The 25020-nt window shown below is 40.6% G+C and overlaps 1 protein-coding gene across 1 annotated transcript in view; it reads right to left on the bottom strand.

The window, feature by feature from the left end:
* The window catches only part of LOC309407560 (BEN domain-containing protein 5), a gene marked incomplete at its 5' end in the record, with an annotated part of 952618 nt that overhangs the window by 155241 nt on the left and 772357 nt on the right, over window positions 1-25020 (bottom strand). The window contains one exon of the mRNA XM_082003109.1: window positions 8397-8508. Within this exon, the coding sequence (XP_081859235.1) occupies window positions 8397-8508 (112 nt within the window). The remainder of the gene's footprint in view (window positions 1-8396; window positions 8509-25020) is intronic.

Here is a 25020-nt window from a genome sequence, read left to right on the forward strand (position 1 = left end):
AGAAGGATGTTGAGGTGCTGGAGCGTGTCCAGAGAAGGGCAACGAAGCTGGTGAGGGGTCTGGAGCACATGTCTTATGAGGAGCGGCTGAGGGAACTGGGGTTGTTTAGTCTGGAGAAGAGGAGGCTGAGGGGAGACCTTATCGCTCTCTACAACTACCTGAAAGGGGGTTGTGGCGATGAGGGTGTTGGTCTCTTCTCCCAAGTAACTAGTGATAGGACAAGAGGAAATGGCCTCAAGTTGCGCCAGGGGAGGTTTAGATTGGATATTAGGAAAAATTTCTTCACTGAGAGGGTGGTCAGGCATTGGAGCAGGCTGCCCAGGGAGGTGGTGGAGTCGCCATTCCTGGAAGTGTTCAAAAAACGTGTGGATGTGGCGCTTCAGGACATGGTTTAGGGGACATGGTGGTTCTGGATTAATGGTTGGACTTGATGATCTTAAAGGTCCTTTCCAACCTAGTGATTCTGTGATTCTGTGATTCTGTGATTCTGTGATTGTGCCCCTGTACTCGGCACTGGTGAGGCCGCACCTTGAATACTGTGTTCAGTTTTGGGCCCCTCACTACAAGAAGGATGCTGAGGTGCTGGAGCGTGTCCAGAGAAGGGCAACGAAGCTGGTGAGGGGTCTGGAGCACAAGTCTTATGAGGAGCGGCTGAGGGAACTGGGGTTGTTTAGTCTGGAGAAGAGGAGGCTGAGAGGAGACCTTATCGCGCTCTACAACTACCTGAAAGGGGGTTGTGGCGACGAGGGTGTTGGTCTCTTCTCCCAAGTAACTAGTGATAGGACAAGAGGAAATGGCCTCAAGTTGCGCCAGGGGAGGTTTAGATTGGATATTAGGAAAAATTTCTTCACTGAGAGGGTGGTCAGGCATTGGAACAGGCTGCCCAGGGAGGTGGTGGAGTCGCCATCTCTGGAAGTGCTCAAAAAACGTGTGGATGTGGCGCTTCAGGGCATGGTTTAGGGGACATGGTGGCGCTGGATTAATGGTTGGACTTGATGATCTTAAAGGTCCTTTCCAACCTAGTGATTCTGTGATTCTGTGACTTGCAAGATAGAAGCGGTATGGGGCAGTTCTACGATGTCAACAAACTGGCACAAACACAAATATCACCACGGGGTTACCACAGTTGAACACATACTGCTTAAGAAGAGGTAATATCTCTTCTAATTTCAGGAGAAGAGAAATAAGAGGCAGCATGTTGGCCCTTTTGCCTGAGAAGACCTCAGAATAACACGCACTATATTAGGCTGAGAATTATTGGCAAAAAATTATGCCTGATAGCTGTTTTGATGTCTGAGTGAAAACCATCAGGTACAAATGACAACCCAGGATATCTGAGGGACTATCTGAACATCACCTCCTACTAGGTTGTTAAAATTCAATACTGTGTTAACAATGATTATTCATTACTGTTGTGTTGTGTAGCTGGGGAAGGAGGTCTAAGAGCTCTGCTAACTGCAAAATGGAGCCAGGTAGCATGTTATGCTACAGATCTCATTACCCTGTGTTAATCTGTTATGACTCCATATACCAGATGATGCAGACCTCAGTTGATTTGTTTGGCTCCAGCTGATTTCTGAGCAATACCAAACCCCAACCCACAGCCCTACCAAACATTTATTAACATCCAAACTGGCTTCAGCTGGAATGACAATCAGCTTATAATTTTCCAGTGAGATATGTTCCACTCTGCTGCTCCAATTTATAACAGGAGCAGGGGAAATGATGAGGGAAAAGAAGAATTTTTGAACAGAAAACAATTGCTTCCAGTCATTCAAATGTTAGATTAGATAATACTACTGGTGGGCTTATAGTATAAGAAGACTAAGTGTACAATTGTGATGTGAAACCCTTGCAAGATCTGTTGTTACACTTTGTCAACTCTCCAGTATCACATTGATGATAATATTAATAACATCATTTCACAAGACGAGTGGAAGTAGAGCCTCTAAGATTGACACAGTTTGCAGGACTGACAAAAATAAAATTTATGTCACACTCCAGCAAAGTACATGCATCTTGGTGACCAGCAGCATTTTTCTTAAAGTGGAGTTTTCCGGTGAAGAATGTAGCACTGCCAAAGGCAAAGAGGATGGGAGGTCACTAAAGCAATGTTGCCATTAGGGATAGTTTCAAGCTCTAAAATATCAGTTACAGGTTTCTAAGTCTTCACTTTGTGACCTAGTTTTCCATGGAAGAAGAGTGCTTCCCTCAAAGTACAGCGCTGCCTTTATAACCAGAGACACTGGAAAAAAAAGATCCCGATTTTCAACACTACAAAAATTCAGGATAATAAAGTCGGGGGTTGGATGTGCAGCACATGGTGCACTCCCACATTGTCACACTTTGAACATGGCTCCTGCACAGTCAAAACTACTGTCTTCGACAGTACGCTCTAGATGCTGCTACTGAAGGCCTAGCAAAGAAGTAGGCTGAACAGCATTGACTGTCACCAGTCTAAACAATGTCTGAATATAACACCAGTCAGAGCAGCATGCAGAAGGGCAGCGACTAAAAGCCTACGTCAAGTATTAACATCTGAATTACATCTTTGAAAGCGATGGGGAGTGGCCTGGAGTGATAAGAACATGTGTAGTCTCATGACAGGGATGAACAGCTCAGTACCAGAATGGGAGAAATAGAAGGTGAAAAGAAAGGCTGTGAGTACAGGGGAGGGCTGAGGCTGTACCCTTTGGCAATGATGATGGGAAAACCTAGAGAAACTGCTTAGCTGAGTAATAAAGTCAACTGTAATGACTTACAGATTGTCAGGGAGAGAACGTGTTTCCCTTCAACTGGCTACACTAGCCTGCTTCATATACCACTCAACATTCAACCTCACCTGGTTTCTAGTATCTGGGTTTATCAGCAGAGAAGGCAACAAGCTGGAACTCAGAGATCAGCTCAGGCCTTTTCCCCAGGCCAGGCTATCTCTACTGTCTTCCTGCAGTAGTAAAGGTTCATGATGTACTGAGGGGAGCCAACTCTAGCGGAGGATATCCATCTGCCTCTAAAGAAGGGTCTAGAGATAGATAACACAAAACCAGAGGAGTGTATTTTCAGTATGTTTGGAAGAAAGTAGATATATTCTCTTTATGGAGAGGAATGTAGTCACCTACCAATGAATCCAGAGTTACATTGACTTATCAGACAAATGTTAATTCATCTGTAGTCTTACTGCTTGCACACCCAAGCCTACCTGGATCAAAAACAAGGGCTCCCTAGAGACAGGAAGATTGGAAACATATGCTTATGTTCAAGTCTAAGCCTACACATGTGATCTTAAAAAACCTTCTCAAAACCATAAAATGAGTCATTCAACTTTAAATATCCCCCCCCCCGCTGCATTATTACATTTACTCATCCTTTCTTATTACTAATTCTGTTGTCAGTAGATATCCACAAAGCCCACAGGCAAAGTGTCTCTTTCCCTCATGCCAGTCCAGAGCAATAGCAGATTGTCATCCTCTATCAGTTAATTCATCAGCTCTGGTGGCAGATGTCTATGTGGTGGATGTAAAAGTTCCAGCCCAGCTGATGACTCAGATTTCAGCATGCTGGGGCTTCATTTCATCTGTATGTTTTGCTTTGAATCAATGAAAACTTTCACCTGGAATAGTATTGGAAGTATGTAAAGGCTGCAACATCAAGCCCTCCAAAGTCAGAAATGGAAACAGAAAGGTTGTCTATGCAGAAATCATTTAGGACTTTGCCATATGTGTGTATTACAAAGGAGATGACAATTAATGAGCACACCCTAGGAGGGTATGTTTGTGGTTTCTTTTCTTTTTGGTCAGGTCTCCAGCTCACTTAGGGCACATGGTGAATAGTGTCTAACATAGGAATCATTTGCATGTAGGACTCTGGCTTCAATGACAACAGGAGGTGAAAAACAGGCAGAATAGAAGACGGATGCAAGAAGACAAAGTACAGTGTTGCAATGAGAGTGCCTGGGAGCACTGCATCCCATCTCTGCATTTTCATTTGGGGGGGGGCAAATCACTTGAAACAGATTCTTCCCAAGCAGTCAGTCACTGCCTATTCCTTGTTTTCTAGGTCCTAAGAACTCCAAATGACGGAAATAGTCTATCCCAATCTTCCCTGGAGAAGGAAGAGGTAGAAATGAGACAGTGACAGTGAACTTTCAAGCCTTGGTGAATGACATGAAACAAACCTGATCCCAAGCATCTTAACTTACCTATCTCAAATGAGAGGTACTTTGATCATAACTGTCTCTTCCTCTGTATCCTATCCATACAAGGATAATGTATTTGTCTCACAGGGGTCCCCCCAAAATAATCAACACTTCTGAAATGCTCTCAGGTTATAGCAACGAGCAAAATAAAAAAGCCCTGTCTAGAATAACAATTCTATCCTCAAAGCAGGGTCTGAATAGCACACAGTAAATACAGGACAGGGCTGCACAATGAACACTGAAGCTAAAACAAAACACTGAATAGCTCCTTGTTATGTGAAAATTTTCCATTTGGAGAACTCAGTGAGGCAGGGGTCTAACTGAGAGAATAACATGAGCCCCTATGATTAAAGACCATAATACAATGCACATACTCAAGGGGACTGAGCTGACACTGAACACACTACCTAAGTTCACTCATTAAATCAGTTTTAAAGAGTGCATTTGCTTGTCGGGAAAAGCGATGGATGGCCACAGGAGACCTGTCCAACAATCAAGCAGTTCTTCTGCTCTCTCTGTCTCTGAGGTTTCATTTTATCCCAGAGATAAGGACTGTTTGATCTCCATAGACCATCCATATCCTGATCTTGCCAGTACTGAGCACTTGATCCCCAGTCCAAAACATTTAGGCACCTGCTTAACCATAAGCACACAAGGAATACTGCTGAATTCAGTCAGATTGTTCACTTGCTTAAAGGTAGCTGCGCATATATGCTTTATTAGATTCCTTACCTAGACATTCATTCTCCAAAGAACTCTCTACACGAAGTATGCTATCATGCCCAAGCAGAACTTCCTGGCCCCACAGTTCATCTGTTGGAACAGCTCATATCAGCATCCTTTGATGTACGTCAGACAAAAGTCAGTGGACTTGGTTTAAACAATTCATTCATCTTCTGAGCTAATTCTGCTAACCTGCTCCAGCATGAACAGGGGAACCATCTACTTGTATAATCTGGTGGAGAAGTGGGAAGGTAGTGAATGTCTGGCATTTGGGCAGGGAAAGATACTGAAGGACAGAAATATCTTCAGTCAACAACACATTATCTAGAAAAGCAAGTCTGTCACTTCAGTCTCATCTGCAAGACTGACACCACTAGAAACAGTTGAGAATATCCCCTCACTTCAGATAGGCCAACACAATGACAGTGACTTACCATCAGGAGTGATTGTTTCAAAATCAGTGACATGGAGATCAAAAGCTTCCTATTCTCTGATTTCTTGACCCATCTACTCCCTCCTAAAGATGATATGGTCATTATGGAATTTGAAACATTTTAAAAATAAAATAAGCACACTTTGTAAAACCCAGAAGAACAGAGAACCACAGGTGCTTTGGTTTATTTTTATATAGTAGCTACTGTAAGCACTTAGTCTTGGACCATTCAGTGCTGGAATCACTGTAGCTATCGCATTGTGTGTGCGCTTCATACCCACTTCACTCATTTCTGTGTCAGTCATCCTCCCCCTCCAGAATGAACTTTTTTCAAAGGAAACAGCTTATCTTCCATACTGCAGCAGCAGAAGAAAAATCCTCCTATACAGTAATATTTAAAATGTGTTTTTATGCTCTTATGGCAGCTAATTTTCCTTAAATGATTTAAGGGAATGAATACATCTAAAAGGCCTGCACTGAGCCATTCTGCAATAGCAACATGAAGCTGAACTTCCTCTGCTTTCAACAATCCAATCTCTTGTGGGCAGCTCCTCATGGCAGATCTTGCCTAGAATGGGAGGGATGAAGGTTATTTTTTATGACATTATTTTGCAGGGAACCTTACTTTGCTTTTTATTTCATTTCGTATTCCCCAGTGCTGGGAGACTTCAGGTGAGAAGAGGGTGGCAGAACCAACATGTTCAAATGCTTAATCCCTGATCTGGTGCAGTTTGACAACAGCCCCCCTGCAACTGGTTCACCTATGCGTACAGCCAACCATCTGTCATGCGTTACTCATCTAAAAGTTACACTTGGCACCTGGACAGTACTTAAAGTCTTTAGCAGCCTGAAGTGATTCAAAGCAGGTTTTTATTCTGGCACTCTGTCAGGAGGGGAGGGGTGAGTTTTTTATCTCAAGTACTTAATAAAACCAGTCACTGCTAAAGCAGAACAGCACACGTAAGGTCCCATGCCTGCTGAGGCAGCTGGCAAGTCTTCCCCTTTTGTCCCAGAACTTTGGATATTGTGTCTGTTCCTACAAATATTAGTTGGATCAGAGTGACTAAGAATCTGGTCTTGCCTGAAAAAAACAATAATTCCTTATACTGCATTGTATTGCTGAGGGTCTATCAAAAAGGCTGGTATTGACTAGAGCATGATAAAACCAGACAAGAAGATTTTTTGGTGAGTAGCTAATTCACTGAGAAATGAAACTCTGAAGAGCCACATGAACTTTGCTGGTAGTTTAATCCAAAAAAAAAGACTCCTAAATAGTAATAAAAAAGAAAAACAAAAACCCTGAAAATTAACTCTATCCCAGCTGAAACCAGGAAAAAATGAAATGTTGCATTTGTGTTCAAAAGGCTCCTTTTGTTTTCCCTCAGAAGGAAATGGACTGGAACTGGTTCTCTCAGGTTGATCACCGGGGAGGGGTAGGAAAGAGAAATGGAGGAAAAAAAAGATTTCCATTTCAGACCAACTCTGACCGAACATTTCTTTTGATTTTTCATTTTAGCCACCACAGCAAATAAATGCATTCTTCACACACAGGGCAGCTGGAAACTACCAGCTTTCCAAAGCTTCCCAGAAATGGGACAAAGCTGAAAAGCATTTCCCCCCTGCCCCCAAGAATAGCTTTATTTTACTGACAGTGACTTCTAATAGTGCCAGGGTTTGTTGTTTTACTAGCTAGAAGCATTCCCCTACACCCAACTTTCTTGTAATGCTTAAGGACCTCTTTATTCTTGGAAACAAACTTTGTTCTCAGACAAGGCAGCCTGCGTGCTCTCTCCGTCATCTAGAAGGGAAACTGTCTTGCTATTTGGGGTAGGAAACAGAGGAAAGACCAGGCTGGCTGTAAAGCTCCTTTCTTTAATTTCCATCATCATCACTATAATACAGCAGGGCTTAGGCACAGTGCTAGGTGCTGCACAAACACCATTCAAAGACAAATTCTGTGCCAAACAATTAGCAGCCTAAGAAAATATTTTCCATGCAATTGGATTCCACTCCATGTATAAGGACCTTATCTATTAACCTATCCTCCTTGTACCTAAAACCCCTTCCATACAGGTATTGTTACTATCTGGAAAAGAAAAAGTCTAATTAAGATGTACTGGGAGAACCAGGAGTTAAATTAAAGGAGCTCTTATCCTATACATGATGTAGCCAGGGGTAAGAATCCTCTTTCTTTATTAGCAAGGCAAACCAGGTCCTTTTTCACACTAATAGAAAGAAAAAAAAAAATAGCAAAACTTCAGGGAATTAAAGATCCAAATGTATCTCCATAAGGGGAAGTAAAAAGAAAGAACAAATACGAGGAATTCCATACAGACAAAAAAATCATTTACAAAATCTCATCTTATTTTTTTGGTAGTGATTTTTTCCTACCCATCTCCATCTTTGTTCAGCAGTTTTTCTTAGGTGCTACGTTCAATAATCCTTCTGCGCTTTGATGTCAAACATTCAATAGCTGTCTGCCTCCCTCCCAGTCCTCTTCTCCATATTCTCTGCAATCCATCTCCTTTGATTAGCTAAGATTTCACCTTCAAGAACACCTCTGCTTCTCTGAGTGAGCAGGAGTGTGTGCGTGTGTGTTTATATAATATTTGCAAATATTATCCCCCTCCCGCTCTGCATGCTACATAGCAACCCCTGCCGGCGCTCTGGATTAAACATCAATGCCATTCAGTAATTCAATTTGGGGGGCCTGCTGTTTTGAATACAGCTCAGGACATCATGAGAGCAGCTCGATTGAATTTAGGCTCTGCTTTCAGAATTATTCCATGTTTAATCCGAGCTGAACTTCATTTCACTTGCTCTCTCCACTCTGATGCATCCTGTGACAAAAGACGCAAATGGTCCCTGATCTCATGCAGTGGGGGTGGTGTTTTCTTATTTCTCTTTTATTTTGGTTTGCCAAAATAAGATTTGGCAAGATCTGGATTAAGCTACGTCAGAGTTACTGGCATCTTGCACAACCCCGCAGCGGGAGAGTCGGTACCTCAACAAGTGGCTGTTCTGATATCGCCTTTGCCCACTCACCGGATTGTTGTACATCTCTATGATGAGCCGTTTCACTCCGTGCAGTGTGGGATGAGCCCAAGGAGATGGATTTGCCCAGTGCCGGTTTAAATCAAACCCCATCAGGGAGCACCTGCACACACAAAAAAACATCACACACAAAGGGCATATGTGGGTTGCAGCCTCTTCTGGCTTCAGCTGCAGAATTAGGGCTATATTCTGCAGCTTATGTATTTAAACAAGTTATTCTCATGGAAAAAAGCAACAATAAATGCTCCCCTGAGGAAAGCCTGCAGCAATGTCCACTTTTAGAAATAATGTGAACAGCGGAGTATCAACTGAAACATCTTTGGTCATTCAGCCTTCTGCCCCTCCACACCGCATATGCTCACTCTATCCTTTGCCTTTTGCCAGCTTGCCACGCTGGCACTGGAAGAGCCTGCTTGGCCTTCAAGGGTCCCTTCTCTTCCATGCTCTAGCTCGGGGTCTATAGCTACGAGGATGATTCATAAACTGCACTACTAGGCCTTTACTTTGCCCCCAGTCAGGACTTGACTTAGCAAAGCTGTTAAAAGCATTGAAATCAATGGCCATTAAGTATGTGCTTAAAGGATTTAGAGCATGAATGTAACTGTTCCACTAACCCAGGGCCTCAGTCTCTTCCCCTCCTACGATTGCCTGCACAAAAGTTAGCCAACCAAGACACTAAGTTAAAATGCTTATTGGCCATGAAATCTTGTGGGCGTTGAAGCATGTATGCCACCTTGCCTTCTCCTTCCTGCCCTGACTCATCCCTCTCAGTATATTGTCTTGAGTTTGATTCTGCTGCTTCCAGTCCCATGGAGTAATATCCCATTCTTTGTGAAGTCCCATTGAAACTCAATGGGCTGTTGGCAGAGAGAACACAGAATAAATTAAAAAGATGGAAGTGGCACAAATAGGCAAGGGAAATAATGTCCCTTGTCTACCACAGAGATCCCCTGGACAATCTGTGGCCACAGATACAAGCCGTCAGAGAAGTCCCTTCTGTCGTTTCAAGCTGAGCTTGGGACCAGTGGACCTTGGGTAGATCTTGCTCAGGAATTCTATGAAATACCACACAAATAATAAAAGCCCAGATGCAACTTCCTCTATATTTAAAACAAACACACATACGAAAAAATCAACCTCACTGCTAAGTGTTAAAGCTTCTTGAGAAAAGAAGAGCTTTCATTGATCCCTGGTCTGTTATGAGAATGTCTGTTCAGCCTTAATCTTTTAAACACAGCTATGCAAACAATAGAGGTTTACTCCAGTAGCACTATCCTTCAAGAAAAATTCTAAGAATCTCATGACTGAAAAACATAAGTTTAATTGCAAAAAGAAAGGAAAATGCCTCACTTCTGTCACAGCTGAAACAAATGATTGCATACATCAAACCCAAATAAAAACTAGGAAAGAGTGATGAAATGCTAAGAAATGCTAAGAAAAGTGAGGGAATGAAACCAGAGGATTAAATTAATTTCCAAAAATAATGAATGAACATTTTCCTATGAAACAAAAATACAAAGTTAACAGGACATTCTGCTGTAAGAATTCTTATGGGAATCTAAGCAAGCAGGAGCTGCCTTGCTCCTTGACCTTAGACAACGCAGCCACTATGCTGTCTGCGAGTTCAAACACCCAACTGACAGCTCTGCAACTCCGTCACTGCTGACTCGGCGTACAGATGAGCCGGATGGCTCACTGTGGTGGAGAAAGCTACCTCCTTGTCTTGGTGGTTACTTGTCTGCCTGTTTAAAGAACAGGTGGATTTCTTCTCTGGACACTCCAACAGCTACAGTTTCACAGACAACTCGGAAAGTTGTCTCCATCCCACTATAAAGCAAAACACATTATATAAGATTTCTCTATCTTTTTTTGTCTTCACATAACCTCTCTCCCCTCAGTTCTACTAAATCCTATCTTCTATTGAACTCACAGACATTAATATAAAATCAGAAATACTTCCAGAGACATAGGTAGAATTACACTGGGATAAAACTGGTATAAGAGCAGAATCACAGGAATGAGTTTTTCATTTAACAGATGCAGAAACTGTGGTGATTATCGTAAGTCTTACTGAATTTTGGTACAGTTCCCAAGAAAACAGTATGTTCCATCTACAGGATGACTTTAAGATATCAGAACCTGAAATCACATCCCCTTATACAGTTAATGTGTCCCATTTACATTTTGGTTTAAGAATATTTAAAACTAATAACACTACAGAAAACAAGTATATTATGATTCCATTATGTTCTCCATAATCTCCAAAACACATTGAAGTGGCCAAGCTACAGACCACCAAAAGCAAATTTTAAATGCAAACATGGATTGCCAATATTAAATTCGGGGTTTGGGACTTTTTAGATAACTTTATATGTCATCCCTCTAGTGAACAGAAGTAAGCAATACCTAATTTCTGTAAGATACTAAGGCATTGCAACTTGCAATATTTGGATTTGCCATGAATGTCTGGTTAGTGATGAATCTCACAGTTCATTTCAAGCAACAGGAACAGTTGAAAACAGTTGTCTTTACTTGAGAAGACTTTATAAACAGAAGGAATCAATGCTTGACAAACAAGTTATTCATTTGGGAAGCTCCTCTGAGCTCTATTTAATAGGAACCCAAATTAATTTCCAAATATCATTTAGCTAGTCTTTGATGTGGTATATCACATCTTTATCAATGTAACAACAATTAATTAAATTTCTGGTGTAGGCATTACTATTTCTTTCCAGTCTGGGAACAGTGTTAAATTTTCTTCCCCCACCCCGTTTTTAAGTCTCTTTTCTTTCCTTTTTGCCTAAAGACAAATTTGTATCTACCACATTCTCTCTTTACTCATCTGTTGCAAACTTGTGGTCTCTCTAAGGAAACATCAAGTTGTGTTCCTTGGTACTTCAGATTTGATTATTGACTCTATTACATGTAGAACTGTCTCCCAAAGCTCACGTATATCAGGACATGACCAAAACACACGGTAAGAGTCTCCCACATGCCTATTACAGATCCTGCATTCATTATATTGTCTTATTCCCAGATGATGTGATGTCCCTTGTGGCTAATACTTCCAATGCAAGAACTTGAACAGGATAACTTAAAAATTGCATCTTGCACTTGTTTTCTAATTTCCCCTACCAATCTTAAACCAGCTAATTTCTAGTACACATTGCTTGCTACTTCCATTGCTTAACTGTTTACCTGTTTAACTGTTTACCTGCTGCTTCAAGCACTGGGTAGGCTAAAGTAGAAATGTAGGTATACTCTGGAAACAGCAGCTCTACGATGGGAAACAACTGTGTTCCAATGTAATACAGATCTTTCAATATTTAAGAACAGCTCTTACTCAGACTGCAAGTATTGTCACTGGCTTCAGTACGGTTCCTCATGTGACTGTAAGTGTTCCCCAGATGTAGAAAGGGCCTCCAAATCTGTCCTATACAGATTAGGCTTATTTTGTGCAGTAAATAAACTAATGTGTTCAGTACAAAATTAACAAGGGGAAAAAATGCTAAATTATATCAAAGGACTGTTTAAGGATGATCTTTGAGAGGGCTTATAGAGGAGAGCAAAACAGGAGACACTACAGACTCTGAGAGGTGCAACGGAAGACAAAAGCAGCTTCAAAATTAGTGAGAGTTGGAGCAGGTGAACATTTCCAGAGCAAGGGCACTGGAGAATCCCCCATTCCATGAGGTTTAATGGCCATGCCCATGAATGCTTTTATAAATGTGGCAGGTAAGATTGTCACAGAGACAGATAACAATGACATGCTGGCACAGACGTTCGTAGGTTAGAAAAAAGTATAATCAGAAGTAGGTGAACTTTCTACAGCAAGCAAAGTAGCAAACTGCTACTATTACCTGATTGCCTTCTTCATTCATACAGCAAAAACCTGGGTTGTGTGTCACATAGTCATTGCTGCCACAAAAAATGACATGTATGCAATTTAAAATATTTAAGCTGTTAACAATTGTTTGAATTTTGGATTATGCTTCTTAGGGTTTGCTACATATACAGACCACATACTGTGTTTCTGCTTTGTGATTGAATGTACATTTAAATTGGGTTCAGTGACTATTCCTGTTGAATTAGAATTTGTGTTTCACAAATGTTCTCCAGCCTTTCTCTAAAATTTCTGTTTTCTATAAGTAGATAAATTTATTACAGTGTTTGTAAATTTACATAAACACAGTGCAAATTCAGTCAAAGCAAATGAGTTTCAAAATTGAAATGGAAACTGAAACATTTTGCAGTATTCATCCCTCCCTACTTGGGAGACAGCCAGATCTCAAGAGGTTACCAGCTCAACTCAGTAAAACCAAAAGATGTTCAGATCAGCATTCAGCTGGCTGGGCAATTATCTGGACAGAACCTCCTTGTTTCTGGGGGCTTAACTCATCACTGGTTTTAAGGATTTCTTATGCAGCTGCTTTAATGAAAACAGCCTTGTCCCTTTCTAAAACTAAAGAAGGTTTATTATCAAGCCCTATGTTGGGTTTATTTTTAGGGCTGCTTCCTATTCTTTCAAGTTGTGCCTCTTCTTTGTGGAATCTCCAAGTTACAGAAACCTCCAGGAACTCTGCCTTCCTTTCACTTGCAGTTCTCCCTCCCCCTGTTCATTTTTCCTACTATGTGAGTCTAAGTCAGTCACTAACAGACCCATTTCCACAAGGTGAGATATGGAGAATAATGGGGGAAAGGAGTTAAAGAAATCCTTTTTCATGGCATATGATTTATTACAAAGAGAAGTCTACACTCTTCCCTTCAGCTTTGTAAGGTTGCGTTGGTTCATTGGATCAGTACCAGGTGAATCTCCAGATAATACTGCGCACAAAGCCAGGGAGTTCAAATCCACAAATGGCACTACCAACAGGGTTAGAATTTGAAATTGAAAAGGGGGGGGGATGTGTGTGCACTCACTTCTTTTTTTCCTCAGCCTTATTGCAATAAGAGTGGAGACAGAGGGTAATTGGTCTCTATTGTTGCACTTCTTCGAAGCAAGAGTTATAGCAAGAAACTGCTGTGAGACTGCAGCCTGCAATATCATGCAGGAAGAGTAGGTGTGCAGTATGAGAGAGCAAATACAAGGGGAACACATGGAAGACTTGCTTCTTTTAATAAAAATATAATTTTAAACCTGTTATATTCACGACATTTTACAAATCAACTCTACACCTGCCATTGAAGTCAGAGTCTTCATTAGTGTGCATTTCACCATTTGGGTGCTTGGGGTTTGCAGTTTGTGCATTTGCCTTTTATTCATTAAAGAGGGTTCATTCAAGCCCACATGTTCTAAGGCAATTAGATAGCAAGACATCCTAACACTCCAGCTACAGAGAATCCACCCTCCCAACTCTCTCTCCCCCTCCCCAGCTTTCTGCATTTTTAATTTAGAGCTCTGGAAACCTTCACAAAGGCTATTTACCATAACCACTGCAGTGTGCTCCAGGCAGAACACAAGTGGCCATACAGAGCAGAACAGCATTAGCTCCCAGAGACCACATGGTGGAGTAGATGTTTACAGAATGAGCACTGCATGGTGTACTGACATAATTTTAAACAGTACATGACGGTTAAAGATGTGTTTCTCCATTTTCTGTGTAAACAATGTTAAATAAGAATAAACACAAAGGGATATTTTCTCCTTCTGATGAATACATGTATTTCTCAGAGCTGGTAATAGGCGTTACAGACATACGCACCAAGGAGAACACACATCCCCACCTGACACGGGCAGACTCCCTTCTCTGATCTTCAGGATATATCTCAATTCCAGTTTTTAACTCTCCCTACACACCTCAGGTCCTCAGTAATGCCAGAAGGATTCCTGGGCATGAAGCAGAGTGCTGGAAATAAAAACCCATCCCGCAGTTCGGAGAATCACACCCTCTGAGTGTGCCTGGGTTGTAAGATGGTAAGATCCTATCACTAGTATAGCTCATCCCTGCGGCTAGCATAGCACTCATCCCCCCCTGCACATTTTCCTGCACGGTGCCCAGTCCAATTTTTGTTTTTTTCAAGGGACAGGGTTTCTAGCTCATGCCCTGGGAAGCAAGTCACAGTTTAGCAAAGTTCTCACATAGGAAGCACACGTCTGGCCCCACGTGTGGATTTCTCCAAATGAATGCTCTGCAGGAGCGGGTCTCATCTGTCCTGCCCCGGAAGGTGTTCTCCGGACTCCCACTCCCAGCTGCATGCTGACTCACACTGGCACATCAATCTTGCACACCCAGATGCTTTAACCAAGTTACTGAGAACACCCACAGTTCTTCCATTTTAAAGCCTGATTCATTGTTTGGCCTTTTCAAAACCCAAACATATCATTGATTTAACGAGAGGAACACAGCAGACAGTGGGTTTCTTTCCAACTTTTGGATCCCCAAAGATTTCCACTGCAGGCATTGACCCTTCAGAAATTTCACATATATAGACCATAATGCAGTATTACATGAACTTTCTTTTGTGATATAGTTCAAAAGACACCTGCAACTCATGGATCACAAGTTGTAAACCACTGGGAAAGATAATTTTAACTTCATATGTGCTTAATTTACTGGACTTCCACCTCTGAGTGCTGTCAACAGGTCAATGACCTCTAGGGTCCCCTGCCCAGTCTACCTCACACTTCCACACAGTACCCTAATCCCGTCTCCTTACAAACCTTTCCCTTCAGACAGGCAGGTGTTCTTTAAAAGTAGTGTCATGTTCCCTATAGACTGGCATTATATGAACACCCCCAAAAGATGGTTCAGCGCTTACTATCAGGCTTATTACACACACAAAGCTGCAGTCAAAGGAGCCAACCTTAATGTCACAAAGTCAAGCTCTTCAAAGTTTGGGTATGCCACAGCTGCACAGATGCATACCACCTTCATTCAGCCCTGTGTCTGTCATTATTATGACACAGCCTTTAACTACAGGAGCACAGGGTGTTTTTCTACAATAAAGCTCTTGCTTTATTCTGTGCACAGGATCAACACTGTTCATTAATGAGAAGATTATTCAATATTTTGGCTTTTCCTTATTGTTCAACATGCAGCCCTAGGCTCCTGCTTAGTGCATGCTACTCAAAGCCTGCTCTGAGGACAGAGCTATTCAGTTCTTCATGGCTTTTCTAAAGTGCTTAGCACTGCAGGAAACAACTACTTTATAAACACTGATGGACTAATTTTCCCAACAGCACTGATACAAGAGGGGAGCACGTTGTCCCCAATTCGTAAAAAGAGCAATTCAGACAAAAAGTGACTTATATAAGAGATGCCCGCTAATTTGGGGCACTGTATCCGAGAGGCCAAGAACAGCAGTTTTGTTTAAGAGAACTTAGATTTATATAGCATGTTACATGTTTGCCATCTAACATACTCTGATTTGAGCTTAAGCTGACTGTGCTCAAGGCTTCTCCAAATCTGATCCCAAAATGGCGATGTGAGTGGATAGAATATTAGAAACATCCACTTTTGTGGAATTAGGACAGTCGGAGGTTACTATAAAATGGTAAGATGTTACTGGATCATGAATGGGTTTTGAGTGTTTTTCAGTTATACCTTAATTCAGCCATGGCTTTCACTCAGCTTGGTTTTGGATCCCAGTACTGCTGCTGTGTCTGAGAACCTGCTCTAATATGTGGTGGTTAGGGTTAGCACTGTACCTGTTATTGCATTTACTCTCCTGAATAGGATTAAATCATTACTCCACTACATTACAAGCTACCAGACTATTTGCATCCAGGACATCACTATGTAAAGGCAGTGATGCTGCACACACATTCTCAATAGGTCATACCAAAACTCAGCCAGAAGTCATCCATCTCCATCATCACAAAGCCTTTTCCTCTTTGATATCCTGAAGTGAGGGTTTGACTTGATACCAAAACTGTCAAGAAGGTGTGCGCTATTCTGACGAGATAGCAAACAGAAAAGCAACACAGGACTGGCAAACTGCTGGCTGAATACTAACTAGCAGGCTTTAACTGCCTGGCACCAGAGAGCACGATTGCTGTCTTCCTTTTATAACTATGTTTGCTAACACGCTCTATCGCGCTTAGGTATTTCTCACTCGCATACACAGCCAGAATATTGATTGTATTCCTGCATAGTCTTGCCATGTCTGTTAACTTGTTCAGTTTGCAAATGACTTTTTGGATACATAAGTATCCATCTATTTAGGGTTGGTGGGAGAGAAGGCCCCTTTTATTGTCTCTGCACTGCATTACTCAACCCATACACATTGCCTGCAAGCAGCCTACCCCTGCTTCATTAGTCAGCATGTATAATTTTCATCAAAAGTTAGAGTCAGGGCTATGTCCATTAGCCAGGCACTCCAATACAAAGTCCCTCTACTACCACCAAGTGAAAAATTTATCAACTGTACAGAAAATCCTGAAAAAAACCCCAGGTCTCATAATCTTACAGGTGAAGGGAAAATGACACTGTTTACTTAGGGCAACAACATGAGACTGTTATGACCTCTTATGCAATGTAGGGAAAAATTGCAATGCCTCAATTCTTCTTTTGTAAAAATAATTATATTATCAAACCTCTATGGTGTTTTGAGAGGAAATACATGAAGGATTATGAAGTAATTTGGTGCTACAGTGATGGGGATATATTAGGCTCTACAGATGGAGATGAAGCGATTTATGGAATCACAGAAAGGTTTTCTGACAGACCCTGAATTTTGGTGAGGTTCACTTCCAGCAAGATTGCACTGCTTCACACTTAACAGACACTTTTGAAATGCCTGTGAGAGCAGTAAGATATCCCGGTCCATTTTATGAGAGAAATTCACTGAGGGTTTGGGTGGAGAAGAGGAATTCTGTGGGGTTGTTTTGTCATATTAGGGGACATTTTGTCTTGTTTCTTCTACCCCCAAGCCCCTGTAACTAAAGATATTTTCCTCTTAAATGTGTCTCTATTCTCACTTTAATTTTCAAGGTCATCTGGCCCACTGGATGTGTTACATATTGCTGTCTAGTTAAAGAGAGAAGATTAACCTTATTCTATTAGATTGTCTTAGTACCTGCCAGCTGACTATTCTGCATTAGCAAAGGAACAATGTGGCCAAGTCAGTTAAAACACAAATAAAGAAAACAACACACCAAAAAAAGAAACCATTTCATCTTTGGAAAGTCCACTAGAAATTCTGAGCACTGATGCAAATGTTCTTCCCATAATCACCTGCTATGATAAAATAACAAACATTTCATAGCAGAAATAATACCAGTGTCTTGTTTGTCACATAACATTTCAGAAGATGGCAGGCAAGCTGTAAAGCCTTGATCTGTCTCTGATTGCAATCAACAAAAAGCCCAGATGCTTTCAAAGGGACTTAAATCAGGCTCAGATCTTTTCCAATCACTTGTTAATTTAAAGGGTAGGATTTTACCATCTGAGCTTCACTGCATGGTACTGCCTCAGCCCAAACAACATGGAGAAGGAGGAACTATTTGACTGTGTGGTGGTCTCTGTTCCAGTACCAATTTCTACCTCAAATCACTTAGGCCCTATATTTTCCACCAATCCCATCAATTAAGCATGCTATATGCCCTAGAAGGCAAGCTACCTGGCAAAGATATATTTTACATAATACTCCATGATATCTCCCCTTACTAACTCAAAAAAATGTACAAGGGGATTTGATGCCATCACATGAGATATGGGTCAGTTGTCCGATACAGATGCTTGTCTGATGCAGAAGAATGGGAATGTAAAGCACTCAAACTGTAAGTTCTATCAATCACTGCAATGCATCAGCAGAATGTGATTTGATACCAAGCCAAGCTGAAATGACACATTTTGATTCCGGAGCACTGAAACATCTCATTGCAATGAATAATGGTACAATGAAAGATTAGTTTGAGAATCCTGATGAGAATGTTAAATCTGAAAAATTTAAACATTCAGGGATTTGGAACATTTTCCTTTTTTGGTTAATATCCCTCAAAAATAGGCACTTGGGGGTAAAAATGGTCAGAAAAGCAATTTTTGTCTACTAGTTAACAGACAATTTTATTATTATACCCTTTTCTGTGATGTATAGAAGAATGCAACAATTACTAAAGACACATAACAGTTGAAGAAAGGAGGTGAGGATGAAACACCATGCCAAACTAAATCTTCAGGTAACCATTATATAGGCAGACCAGGAAAAAGTTCAGGTGGAAGCTGATCTTAACATCCTTCTTATCCTGTTCCATGCATTTACTTAATTAACCAAAAAAACAGCTGTGTTACCTAAATATTCATGAATGAAAGATCACTTGTCAGTCTAGTTACTTGAATTAAACCTGTGATGCAGGACTGATTTTATTTTCTTACGTAATCCTTTGAGACATCATCCAATGTGAAATTATGACATGACACTGGACTTGGCTTTATAAACCTCATCCTTAGATATTTCACTTTCAAACTTAACTGTAGAAGGCCAAGAGCTCCATAATTGTCAAAGACAAGAGTACACCCTTCAGTCTAACTGTATTTCTCTGGCATTTTGGTCTATATTATTTTTCTAGTGAACCCTCCTTTCAATCAGACAGAAATTACTCATTAATATTAAAGCAGTAACAGACACAGGTACATTAATATCATGTAAGCAAATTGAAACAAAAGAGCTCAACCATACATTGGTTCACTGGCAAACTTGTCCATTTTCACTCAAAAGGTAGAATAGGGAGAGCACAAGCCCAATATTACTGTAGCCAAGTTTTATAGGGAAAATTATATTCACCTCAGTAGCACCCCTGAGAAATTCTTACACCTGACACTGTCAGCACCACAAGGGCAAGAGTCAGCCTATGTCATCCTCTGTTGAGATGGTGAATGTTATACCTGTTCTCTTAAGCACATTACATGTGAAATGAAAGATGCTATGGCAGTGAAAAGAAATTCAGTGCAAGATCATCTCATGGTTAAACAGTACAAATGTTCATGTACTTGTGCATGCTGCAAGCACTCAATACCTTTTGCTTTTTCATGCTGGTTGTTGTCAGACTTCCATCTCCTCACCACATCTGCACTAGAGCAACAGAATTGCTACTTTTCAGTCTCCCTTAAGAAAAAGACTTGAATAACCACACTGATCATGCACAAAATTGTGGTTTTGCCTGTCTGTCCTTCTCTACCTCTACCGCATCTAACTTTTAAACCCACTCACCAATTTTTACTCAATTTCACAGAAAAGGACATAATGGTAAAGAGGCTTACATGTACATATAAAATGCATGTGTGCATAAGGAGAAAAGGTCAGGTTAAGGGAGGGAGATACACTTAAAGTCCTTTTGTAAATTCAGCCAGGCCTGAGCTCTGCTCTTTGTCTGGCTGCCTGTGAAATGGATGACAGATGAAGTATAGTGACATGGCAGTGCCATGAGAAGTGGTCCGCACCGACAATCAGCAATGTATAGGTGTCAGAGAAATCTGAATTTTGAGAGGAGTTTTTGGTGAGTTTTTGTCTTTTTGCTTGAAAGAGATTCCAGCATATATATCTGGCACTAGAAATCACCTTCTCCTGTCCCAGGATTCAGACTCCATGCAGGAGAATGCTGCACTCATTTCAACTAAGGCTGTTACTTTCAGAGGGTTAAGCTCTACCATGTCCAGCTGAAACCAGAGAGGAATTTCAAGATCAAAGCACATAACGTCCTAAATCCTGTCCTATAGCACTGGAGGGGAAAGACTTACCATTTGACTTGTCTCCTTTTAGTTAAAGGATACAAGGCTGATTAGGTCATGCTGTTTTGTGCCTGTGTTCCATTTCAGTAACTTGTGGGTCAACAGGTGAACTTCAATCAAATTTGACAATAACTTCAAAGATTTTCAGTTCCTGTAAGTTCTATGAATATAGGCAGCTAGGCAGAAGAGAAAGAGGAAGATCCTATGAATATCTCCACTGAAAACCTTACATAATGAAGTCAATCTTTATTAAGCAACAGAGAATCCACGTGGGAAAAAAGCCCTCCTACATTATGACTTTTTATCCATGGAGTTTTTCAAAACTTGACTGTAAAAAGCCAGAAGTAACCAATGTAACACTGAAGTTAGCCCTGCTTTGAGAAGGGACTTGGACTGATGACCTCCAGAGGTCTACATTAATCTCTTTTTCCTATAATTCCATGAAATTCTTAATATAGGGAAAGTTTCAATTGCTGCTCATACCTCTGCAGGCACCAAAAAACCCAGCTGTGGGACAGCAGACTTCACAGGCTCATGGAATGACTTATTTTTCTGTATGCATATTTGCAGCCTCACACAGTTCAGCACCCTTGACATAAAATCCCATAGCAAAAAGGTACAATGAATGAGAACATATATGAGTGAGAAGTGAAGGAGCAAACAGATTTCAATTTCAAGCTTTCATGGCTTAGCATAAACAAACATGAAACAATTCATCCTCAGAATATAGAGGTGGGAGGGGGATATTGACAGTGTCCTCTAGACACACAGGGAAACTGAGAACTAGGGAGCCTGGGGCAAAGAGAACATTTCAAAAACTGTTTAAAGCCTTCGGAAGGTTAGAAGCAAAGATGAAGCTTGCCTGATTCATTCAATGGGACTGTAACAGCAATTCTTTTCATATGCTGCTCCCCCCCCCCGATTGTAAAAAATAAGACAGCTCTGTCAAATGTTGCTTTCTCCTTAACAAAGATGACATTTTAAAATCTCAGGTAAAATTCAGAATGGGTGAACAGATTTTGGAAAAATAAGAACAGTCTAATAATTTTCTAGAGAAAGCCACAGAAATAGCTCCTAAAGAACTCGCACTGAGCTAAGTCTCTTTATGAGTCTGCAAAGTCTATTTGAATTTTATATTTTCTTCTCCTTTATTTTTCATAAATTCATCTTCTGCCCATATCCAAGCTGACATGGGACTAAAACTCAAAATATTAATCTGAGATGGGGTCCCATTTCTACACCTTTTACTTGACAGGCATTGTGATGATCTTGTAGTGATTATGAAGTGTTTAGGGAGATGGCTTGCTTCTGCTACAGATTCTTGTAGACATTCATCTGAGCTGTAAATGGACAGACAAAGAAAGTCCATCTTCCCAGCTGATTTGCCCATTAGCTAGCTGTTTCGCACAGTAGTAAAAGCAATGGTTAACTGCATGGATTGCTGCTTGCTGCTTCAGCACCTGCAGTGCCTCCCGTGGTAAGGCTGTTTCAAAGCATCACTGACAAAAATGAGTAATGCTAGTTCAGACTACACATCTAAGCCTCTAGCCCCACTGCTTCTGATATCATGAAACGAAGTGCCAGTCCTTGTTTTCCCAACTCAACCCACATTGTTATCTTCCTGATAGGGTTCCGGAATCCGTCCCTTCAGCTATACTCTGCCCTGAGAAGTACTTCGATATTTGGCAGGCAAGACAGAAGACTACTCAAGATTCCTGATACCTGGTTTGTTCAAGCTAAGACTAGGATCTGAGTGGTGTGGCTTCCACTGTGGACTGATTTAGTTATTTGATTTTGCTAGCTAGTGCTCCCACCTCTGAGTATTTCCGAAGCTGACTCTTGTTCTTGCCTCCTGACAAAAAAAAAAAAAGTAAGGCAACTTGTTTGTAAGGCTCATGAAATGGGATTCCTGAAGGCATGTAGAGAAAAGAGCAATTCACTACCTTCAAAATCAAACCATTCCTCTACATTGGCTTGACCTGAATGCCTACCAAGAACATTGTGGTATCCCTATCTGAAACTCACAGGGCAGAATTAATAAAATAAAACAAACTTTGACAGTAGTGAAAGGGGTCACACCCTGACCATGCATATGCTTGAAAGAGAAGATGGAGGTAAGCAAATTTGAGGCTTAAAAAATTAAGTGGCTCACCTGTAATGGAGGCACATGGAAAGAATAGTTTCATGGCTAGGAAAAGAGGAGATGAAAATGACTTTGTCCACTTTGAAAGAAAATTTATTGAAGCCCGGAAGACAAGAACAGAAGCAAAAAAAAAAAAAAAACACCAAAACAAAACAGCCCAGAAGAGCTCTGAAAATCCAATCGCTCCCATCAGCCTCTGCAAAATGGATAACCTATGCGTGTTATGATTGAATTTCTCTGTTTCATCACCCTAGTGGTAGCATCTTGTATGAAACTCCGGTTTATGAATTGAGTTTTGAGAGGGACCTGAGAGAGCAGGAGTTATACCAATCTAATCAGGATGTGACAAACACATGCATCAAAACGTTGCATTGTCAAGATCCAGAAGCCACTTAATTCCAGAAAGATTTTAAAGTTGAGAAAGCAGTTTTGGCAACAGGATTAGAAATTATGAGAACGAAGATGAAAATCCGGGTGGAGGAAGATAACAATTTTTTTTTCAAAACATCCTTTCAAAAATTACACCATGTTCCTACACGGTTTCTAACTTCTTATACAAACCTATGTTTTGTTCAAATGAAGGACACAGGTGCCTTCTTCCATTTATTCCATCTGTTTTCTGAACATATAATAATAATAGAATGAAAGATACATATAACCGAGATAAATAACACCATAGTAAACCCCATAAAACCCATAGGATAAAACACCACACAATATTCTGAGCAAAACATCCCAACAAAGCAAGTTAAAATACAAAAATGACATACTAATGTCATTACCACAGAGCAAAGAAACAAACACACTAATGTCACTGCCACACAAGAAAGAAACAAGATTTGTGAGATTGCTTTGTAATGGCTCCTAAACAAAAGCAGTGCACAGAAATAGTCTGTGATTATCAATAGCATGAGACCAAATCAGAAAGCATGTGCATTTGAGAGAGACGACATCAAATGATTCCTTCAAAAGAAAAAGAACATCACAATCACTTTGTATTTCCCCGGTCTCAGCTTGCATTTCCTATCTAAATACTGAAGATAGCTTCACAGGATAAGTACAGATTAGCAACATATTCAAGGTGATTGAATGGATTAGTATTATTGTCTAGCACAATGCAAGGTGATAGAAAAATCCACAGAAAAGAAAGATCTGATATCTGGACAGCCACTTGAAATTATGCAGCTCACACACTGAATTTTTACATTTTTTGTAACATCATCAAGTGTCACAGTAGATGCCTGAAAACAATTCCAACTAAAGAGTGAAATTTAAAGCTGGGGATCTTGAGCAACAGGTGGAACAAAAATTCCTAAGTAAACTGCTATCTTATTTGTCACACAAATAGAAAATCCATATGTTAGTGCCAGAGGCAAAAATAACATGTTCTAACACAGCGCACATAACAAAAAAGCTGAAGAAACATTTGTCTGGCGGGAGGAGAGGAAGAGGGAGATAAAAATAATTTATATACATCTAGAAAAGTCCAAATTATCTTAAGAGGAATTCATCCCGACTTAAATCCCAGTGATATAGAAAGCATAAATGCATGGCATCTTCACCATTCTGGCTATTATAATCATGTCCAGCAGCTTGCTTTCTCTGTTTTCCCCACTCTCTTAAAGATCCACGCTTTAGTTAGTGATGTGTTACGTTCCCCTTAGGTCACAAGAACGCAATACCTTATGAAGCACATAGACTGCTTCACAGCATGACATGGCTATTTGGTTTATTTCTAGGTATCCAACATTAATAGAGTGACGCTCAGGTCCAACTATAAACAATTCCACATAACCTGTAATTAGGGATGGAGATTTTTGCATTCAGACATTACAATTCTACACAGTTTCCTTGGTTTCCAGAACCAAAGACTTCGTACTTGAAAAGCTAAATAAAAGCCCCTAAAATTCAGACATCTATGTTTTTTTTTTCACTGAGGTTCTTGGAGCATTTCACAGGCATTAATGAAATGTCCTCCAATGCTTCATGAGGCACTTTGCAACTAAGATGACCAAGAAACAGACTGGATTTGAGTGAATCATCCAAGATCATTCTGGAATTGTCTGACAGAGTCATAAATATAAATCAGGACTCTGCAAAAAGTAAATAAATCACCTCCCTACTTGCAAGAAGCAGCAAAATATTTGGTTAATTTTAACTACATACATTCTTCCATGCTTCTGGGTCACAGACAGGGAAGGAAATATCACTATTCTGAGCAAGGTCATTCCCACAGAAAGTCCAGGCAGTCCTTCAGCCATAAGTAATGTGTGCAAAACCCACATATCCTCACAAGAATTTCATTTGAATGTTTAAGATCAAAGGTACTGGTGTAAGGATTTGAGATATCTCAATAAGCCTTATTTATCTGAAGAAAACCCCAGTTCCAAATTTACTCATGTTTTCTCTTGGGTAATTATCGAGGCAGAAATAAACAGAAAATGACATTCACCAAGTGGACACAGGACAGCTAAATATGCCAGGTTAGCAAAATTATCTTCAGATATGAAAAAGCAATTTGCCCTAGACTGGGACAGATGAATTTAGCCAAGCTAAAAACAAATTAGTGTTGATATTTCTTTCTCCAGCGTAGCAGAATAGCCTAACTCATGTGTATGGAGGGGAAATGGATAAACCCAAAGAGCTCTGCTTGACCAAAGCACTACAGATACCTCCCCACTCCCAAGAATGCAATATTCAAGCTCAACTGGAAAACTTAAAATAAATTATTTGGTCTAAAAAGGCTGTTTGCTTTTTACTTCTCTTGACAGTTTTGACAAGGTGACTATCAGATGGAGGTTCA

Source organism: Phaethon aethereus (assembly GCF_964289735.1).
Source record: "Phaethon aethereus genome assembly, chromosome: 8".
In the NCBI taxonomy this organism is placed as follows: Eukaryota; Metazoa; Chordata; class Aves; order Phaethontiformes; family Phaethontidae; genus Phaethon; species Phaethon aethereus.